General features: G+C 51.1%; 2 protein-coding genes across 2 annotated transcripts in view; both read right to left on the minus strand.

Annotated features, from left to right (window-relative positions):
* LOC126571069 (transmembrane protein 214) overlaps positions 1 to 7254 on the minus strand; it is a 9598-nt gene extending 2344 nt beyond the window's left edge. The window contains exons 1-4 of the mRNA XM_050229306.1: positions 6933 to 7254; positions 5804 to 6653; positions 5031 to 5326; positions 4757 to 4968 (exon numbers count right to left, since the gene is read on the minus strand). Of these exons, the coding sequence (XP_050085263.1) occupies positions 4757 to 4968; positions 5031 to 5326; positions 5804 to 6653; positions 6933 to 7047 (1473 nt within the window). The 5' untranslated portion in view covers positions 7048 to 7254. The remainder of the gene's footprint in view (positions 1 to 4756; positions 4969 to 5030; positions 5327 to 5803; positions 6654 to 6932) is intronic.
* A 151-nt stretch (positions 7255 to 7405) lies between these two features.
* LOC126581816 (DNA-binding protein RFXANK) overlaps positions 7406 to 7500 on the minus strand; it is a 978-nt gene continuing 883 nt past the window's right edge. The window contains exon 3 of the mRNA XM_050245734.1: positions 7406 to 7500. This exon is cut by the window's right edge and continues 366 nt beyond it. The gene's annotated coding sequence lies outside the window, so the exon portion shown is untranslated.

Here is a 7500-nt window from a genome sequence, read left to right on the forward strand (position 1 = left end):
TGGTTAGTGTTCTGAGCCTTCGGTTTCTGGTTTTTCTTATCTGTGCTCTTGGCTGCCATTTTGTTCGAAGGTTTATTCGTTTCGGTTCTTTTTCTTTTTACTTAACACAAACACCGGAATGCGAGAATCTGGATTTGAAACGGACGAACCAACAGCTCACTATAAATGCCGTCGAAATACACACAATCACCTTCTTTTCTACACTACACACGACGGACACGAGTTATTGGGTGGAATGTGTCGAAGAACTGTGAGAAAAACGGAAATTAGATGAGCCCGCTAAAGAACAGCTACCTTAGAAGCAGAACACCACAACGTGCTAAGCATAACTCTCAATTTTACTGTAACAGGAAAGTGAAATGAGATGTTCACTTCAAGCCACGCCGTCGGCGGTTCGCTCCGAACTAACGCTATCGGTACAGATATGCAGCGTTGTAATGGAACGTTGCCAATGCCGCGCACACTTGTTGTGATGCATGTGCGTGGCGGCGCCATTATCAATGGATGACCGTCAGGCATATCAAAAGAAGCAGTTCCACTCGATGAGCAGTTCGATCGCTGGCTAATGAGGATCAATGCAAAGACCGGAAGAAGTGGTCTTCATGCTTCACCGGAAGGGTGCCTCCAACCTCATGACTAACCACTGAATGAACGAACGATACATGCACGATTTTACGGTCGCTTATCTACCGTCTACCCCGCCGTGCATCCTTGACCGTTCGTAGGACTTACAATCATAGTGGCAACGGTTATTTATAACACGACGACGATGCCAAGGAGTAAAGCAGCACCAGTAACGCATCACCGCGGATCGATCGATCGTTCGATCGTGAACGAAACGAACGAGCGATTACCATACCGTGGTGGGGATAGTAGGGAGGAAGATTCTCTCGGAACCGAGTCTCCCACATACCCAGCACCACGTACATTACACGCGCGCATTACGTAAGTACGCTAGGAGGGCGTAAATTACGCTACAAACGATCCATGTAACGGCGCCTCTCGAGTAACACAATTCAAACCGGTGGAACTGGCCGAATAGACACATACGCACGCAGGTGGACGTCTGGAATAATATTACGTCGTAGCGATCGTAGGTAACACCAGGAGTCAGGCACTTGTCTCCAACGAAAATGAAGGTCACTGTCTGCCTCTCCCTTCTAAAGTGGCGCTTCCCCGTTATCCTTGCTCTACAGCAGAGAAAGGAGATGTAGCTGCTCTGAGCTCGCCGTTGCGATGGTAACCCCATACAAGGCAGCCGACAAAAACGATTCGCTTTAACGATGACGATCGGCCATTTCGGGTGGCCCACATTTGATGTTCCCCTCCCTCCACTTACTGCCCCAGCTGAGGCGGAATGGGAAAAGCTGAATCCGAAGGAAATCAAGAACCGATACGACTTTTCCAGTGCGATCGCTACACGACCCACATCATACTCAGCAGCTCAGGTGCGGTGTTGCTGCTGATCGTGCACTTTGACGAAGTGTACGAATAAACGAAAAATCAATCGTAGTAACCGGCTGCTAGGACGGTGCGATTTTTTAACTCGAGATCGAGTCCACATCGTCGCGGATCGCCACGCGGCATTTTTGGCTTCTGATGCAGCCAGCATGCCATGATGATTCGTTCATTCGTTCGTTCGTTCGTTCGTTGATGTTCCTCTCTGGTTGCACCGAAATGGTGCTTCACAGCCTGATTGCTGATTGCCTTATCTGCGCGAACGAAGTACACCGGGGCCAGCGTACAACGATGGCAACACCCCTGGCAAACCACAAAGGCCACCAGTCAGAATGTGCCACATTGCATCGATCGTCGAACGCAGCTGTTCCCGATAACGAACGACATCGAGTTGCCAGAGAAACAAGGAGCGAGGAGATTAAACCCAATCCCGGCGGATTTATGAGCCGCATCGAAACTTCATGAAGTACCTTGTCCCCGGGCTACGTCACCCACAAAAAAATCCTTATCAACGCTGCGCTGGATATCAAAGGTTAATCGCCTCATGACGTGGTTCCTTACAATATCTATTCGACGCTAGGCTAGTTTACCATTATTTCTAAAATAATTTACCACCAGAAAGTAAACAATTGACCATGATGTACCATGCTGTAGTGCGTGCGCACGATGGTAGTGTGATGGCCAGTTGTGGTGGTAAACGATCGTCAAAGATCGTTAAAATCGGGTACATGATGTCACATATCTGACGCGCCAAATGATGAGCTCAACACGTAGTCTATGTCTGTGAGGATCCTTTTGCCTGCGTGCCTTTTTTTGGCACATTGCAACGGACCTTCTTCCCTCCATACCCGGATACCCGCACACGTCTGCGTTACGTCGTTTCGGCCGTAATGACACGATCCATTATCTCTCGGACCGGTGTCTAGTAGGCGGTGTGTTCCTTGATGAAATGAACCCCCGGCATGTTAGTGTAGCGACGCGACAATTACACCAAAAGGCGACCAAGCAGGCGGTGGTGGTGCTGGCTCATGTCGTTATGTGTTGCATCGGATGGACACACGCTCGCTCGCTCAAAAGCAGACGTTACGAAGACCGGGGGCCTACGAAGCGTGATAAAAAAAGGGAAGAGAAACATCAAACGACAACCAGCAACCCGGAGGTAGCATTAGCCACGTTAGCAGCAGCAGCCCAAAGTTGGTAACAACATGACGACGACTGCGTGCGGCCGCGGTGCTCGGCACGGTTACTTAACGGTGTCCTGGTTTCTTCCTCTTTCCTGCACTTCATTTTTGCAAACCGGCCGAAAAGCCGAGGAGCCACTAAATGGGCCAACGCAACCACCGTTTGTCATGCGGCGCATAAGGGGGAAAGGCTTTTCCGTTCGTTCGTGAAAGGCCGCGGAATCGGAAGTAAAGTCCCAGCACACAGACACACGGAACGCCACGGAATTCTGTCGCAACCGTCGCGGGTGCCGGTACGCCGGTGAAGGCTTACATAGAATGGAGGAAATTGGGAGAAACACGAAAAGATCCGGATCGCTCGCGGTTGGACTAGACACCCGTTAGCCGGTTTATGGCCTCCGACGGCACTTGCATGTGTGTTGGTGCCACCCGAAGCGTGCGTGATTCCAACCCATTCAGCGGCGGAAGAATGCCACAAGAGACGACCGCGAGCCGCGAGCAGCATCCACCAGTCGTCATCATAGTCGGCGTTCATTAGTCGTCGTCTCACCGGTTCACCTCATTTATCGATCCGTAGGAGGCGGTAAAATCGAGAATCGAACATTCTCTGACACGGCACGGCAGGTCAGCAACCTTCTTGCTTTCCGAGCGGCGACCGCCACGCGGCCCATGTTCGCCATTCCATGCGCACGATAGAGAAAGTGATAACGGGCCGTGGAGGAGCATAAACGGAGCACCAGCATAGGCCAGAGCTCAGAGATAACGTTTCTGCCGTGTATGCACCGGATCCCCGATTACAAAACTCCGGTGCCCGGTGCGAGAAGAAAGTATGGAGCAGGTGAAGCGTGTCTTTAGCACTCTCGTGGAGGTGGTGATTAGTTGTCACGTTGTTAGCACAAATTCCAACCACACTCCCTTCACGAAGCAAAAGAGAGGGTTTGCGGCGATGGGATGCTCGCGCTGTGTACCGGCCACCGGAGCAGGCCGCGACGGTGGTTTACGGTTGCGGTGAGCAGCTACGTGTTTGTAGAAAGTTTACGGCTTTCCCGTCGCCATGAATCACTGTTGAAACCGACGAACACCAGAGTGGCATAGTAGGCGCCTGATTCGAAAAAAAGGTTTCCAAACGAATCCGACGACGTTTCCTGATATTGCTCCCGCCTTATAAAAACAGTCGCAAAATGTTGGAAATAACGCTCCAGGAAAGTGGAAATGAAGAGCAACGGGGGGGAAGGGAGCGATGGAGCGAAACGTCAGGACGAACGCGCTTCAGGATTGCTATCGATTTTTCTCATCGCGCCACATGCAATGGGCCTAGCGCGAAGCCGTAGCCAGGGCATTCCTTTCTTTTTGTGCGACGTCTGATACTTTTGCTCAACTTGTGAAACACGTTTCATCCCCGAAAACAAACCCGTGGCGACACTTAATTAAACGGCAGATAATGTAAATTTGCTGGAAAACTGGCCAAAACGCCACAAGCTACACAGGCACGACGCACGCACGCACGTACACGCACACACGGCACACAGCCACTGCCTGGAGAGGTATAGGGGCGCGGTGCCGTTCGCTGTACCGCAAACCCCGCTGTTCCCTTCCTGTTCCACCCCTTTTCTGATGCTGTGGCGTGTGAGAAACGATTGTTTCACCCCTCTGGAGCTCTGGAAAACGCGAAGTCTGGAAATGGCACTTTTCACGAAACACTCCGACTCGCTGGAGAAGGAGGCAGAGAGAAAAGAAAAAGGCACGCGCCGTTTTCTTCGCGAATAAAAAAAAAACCAACCGTGGAGCACGAAACAAGCGAAACCGATTCCTGTGACCCGAGGGGGGAAGGCTGGTGTTGGAAGAGAAGACGACGCAACAATCAAGACCGCGAATGCGTGGCTTCACGAGATGCACAAAATCAACTTTAACGACCTTAACGACCAATCCGCGCCGCGCTCGTTTCGTGAAAAGTTCGTCGTGTTGTCAGCGGCGGGTTGCGAGTTGGCAGCACACTCGAAGGGCCGAGTTTAGACCCACGCGAGTTCCAGGAGTCCAAAGTTGCGCGGCCGCCGAGGCGTTGCGGCGGCTTACATTTCAAATTCAAACCAAAGGCCCCAGAAACTGGTTGGACTTACCTTGACCACTGCGGTGATGGACTTCAAGACTTCGACCTCCTTCTTCGCCACATTTAGCTCCTGGTTAAGCGTGTTCGCTTTGGCCAGAAACTGCAGAAAGTGCTCTTCACTGAACAGCTCGTCGAACACGTCCGGGCGGCTGGTGTAGATCGCGCGCTGCATTTTCCCGTCGATCCCTTCTACCTTTTTGCTATAATCCTGCCTTGATCCGACTAGTAAAGAGAAAACAGTTAAATATATCAACTCGAACCGACAGGAAACGGTAAGCACTTACTTAAGAAGTTGAAGATCCCCAGGGACGTCTGCAGGTGGTTGCGGTACAGTTTCATCCAAACGCTCGTACACTCGGGGTCCTCTAGCAGACAGAGCGCTAGCCCGTAGTGGATCATGGTAGGGCGCGTGATGAAGGATACATTGTTGAACAGCACCGTAAACGTGGCGGCCGCTTTCGGTGAGCTGAGCACGTACTGTTCGACCAACTGGCGGGCCGCACTTTCCAGATCATCATTCCTCTTCGGCTGCGTCAACGAGCTGAGTATGGTAAGGAACTCACTACTTCCTAGGTCGAGTCTATAAATAAGCGCAAGACAACCACCGATGCAGCCGCCACCGCGAGGGCAACGGCGTCGAAGCGGTGGTGCACGATTAATGATATGCGCTGCCGGGCAGGGGGAGGCTCAAATACAAAGGGGTCGTTCTGGTGGAATTTTATAGGTTTCGAGTCCGAGGACCAGCGTTCCGGAATGACGTTCAATAAAAATGCCAAAAGCGGCAAAGTGATGTGACCCGTTGAAATTGGATCCGTTTCGTAACATGTAACAGGTTGCCACGGTTCAAACGGCCGCCACGCCGCCGTGACTCTTGCGCCACAATGTCCGCACGCACGGATTAATGCTCACCAGGGGTGACACGAAAAGTGATCTTTTGGCTTTAATCCCATCATATAATATTCACATGATCGGGCAGACCCCTGTTTAATGGCGGCCACACCAAATTTATGTCCTTCAAAACCAAATGACCACCAGCTGCTGAACCTTTGGCTCTTACCTTTCCTGGGAGTTCCCGGACACTATGGCGTTTACGTAGCTGCTTACGAATTCACTGTAGCTCTTCAGATCCAACACCGGTACCATTATGTCTTGCCACACCTTGAGCCCCACGTTCAGATCCTTGTAACCGCCCTGGCCGAGGGCCCACAGTAAGCTGAGACCAATCTGGCTTCGGTTCTGATACGAGTTCCGCAAGATTGCATTACGGGCCAGATTGTTCACGCAGGCGGACGGATGGTGGTTTGCGATCGCTTGCAGCATCAGCTTGTGACCGTGATACGGCAAATTGGCATTCATATCGCTTACCAGATTGGAGAGCGTTAGATCGTAAAAGTACTTCACATTCTCTTCTCCAGCCTCGTCGATACAATCGTCGATCACACGGCGTACATCTTTCGGTACGATATCGTACGGATAGCTGTTCGATCGGCCAGCGTACACCGGATCACAGTCTTTGAGGCGCAGCTTACTGTTCAGGGAGCCGGTGAGCGCCTTCAGCACCATGAGATGATTGTCTTTGAATTGCACATTCACGGCCACAAGCTGTGACCGAAGTTCATTGGCGTTGATGTCAACGAGCGCCGCTTCCAGATTCTTGAAAGGTACGGCCACAGAAGTGCCGGAGCGTTTGGGTTTCTCTGGTTCCTTTGCTTTGTTACCATTCCGTCCTGCCGGCTGCACAGCTTGCCCACCGGTTGGTGTGGGCACCCGTTTATCGCTGTTCGCCGCCAGTGAGCCAACCGCGGCCTTCAAAGCGGCCTTCCCGTTGCTATCCTTGAGCGCAATTAGTTTCGCTATCATCTCTTCCTTCAGATCGGCGTACAGCAGACGAAATGCATCCATTTCAGCTAAAAATAAAGGTTAGCGGTACCGCTCAATGCGGAGCAACACGATATCGATTAGTTGTCCAATCTTTCCACGCAAAACGATCGCGATCGCGTGTGCGACGTGAACGCCGGTAAACTGTGCACTGATCAGTTACGTCGGAGGCGACCGAAGCGGGACCAGCATCTTCGAAGACCGATCAGGAACGTTACTTGGAACGGGGTTTGCCATAGGCTACTCTTCATCTCGCAACGCATCTCCCTGCCCGATCTCCATCGCTACGAGGGCCGTTCCAAACTTACCCGCGTTGTCTTCTATTTTTGGCACTTTTGCCGACGATGCATTCTGAGACTTTTTGTCACCCTTCTGCTCACGGGATTTCTTCTGTTTGCCAACAACGGCCCATTCGGTGGACATCGCGCCGGTAGGGGAATGATTTATACTTCTTCTTTTACTCCACAACAACAAAACACGCAGAAGGAAACCGGCTGAATGTGTGTCCTTTTAATCGAACCAGGCCGCAAATGGAAGAGCTTAGATCAACGCACTGTTTTTCTGCTTCACAAAGTAGAAAATTCACGTTAAAATGGATATTAGAAGAGATTTAGCCAGATCCGATGTTCGTTCCAGCTGCAACGATTAACAAAAAAAGGCAACAAAAAGGGTTTCTCGCACAAACAACAAACGATTTGACAGCCGGTTTGTTTTTGAAACCAGCCACCTGGCATGCGAGTGTTCCGTTCCGTGATTTGCAGAAGAGTGTGCGATATCAAGGATCTACGACGGGACAACTTTATTTAAACACATTTTGTACGTACATTTAACAACATATAAAACCAATTTTACAACAGGTGGGTATACCGATGGTTC

This window comes from Anopheles aquasalis, chromosome 2 (assembly GCF_943734665.1).
Source record: "Anopheles aquasalis chromosome 2, idAnoAquaMG_Q_19, whole genome shotgun sequence".
In the NCBI taxonomy this organism is placed as follows: Eukaryota; Metazoa; Arthropoda; class Insecta; order Diptera; family Culicidae; genus Anopheles; species Anopheles aquasalis.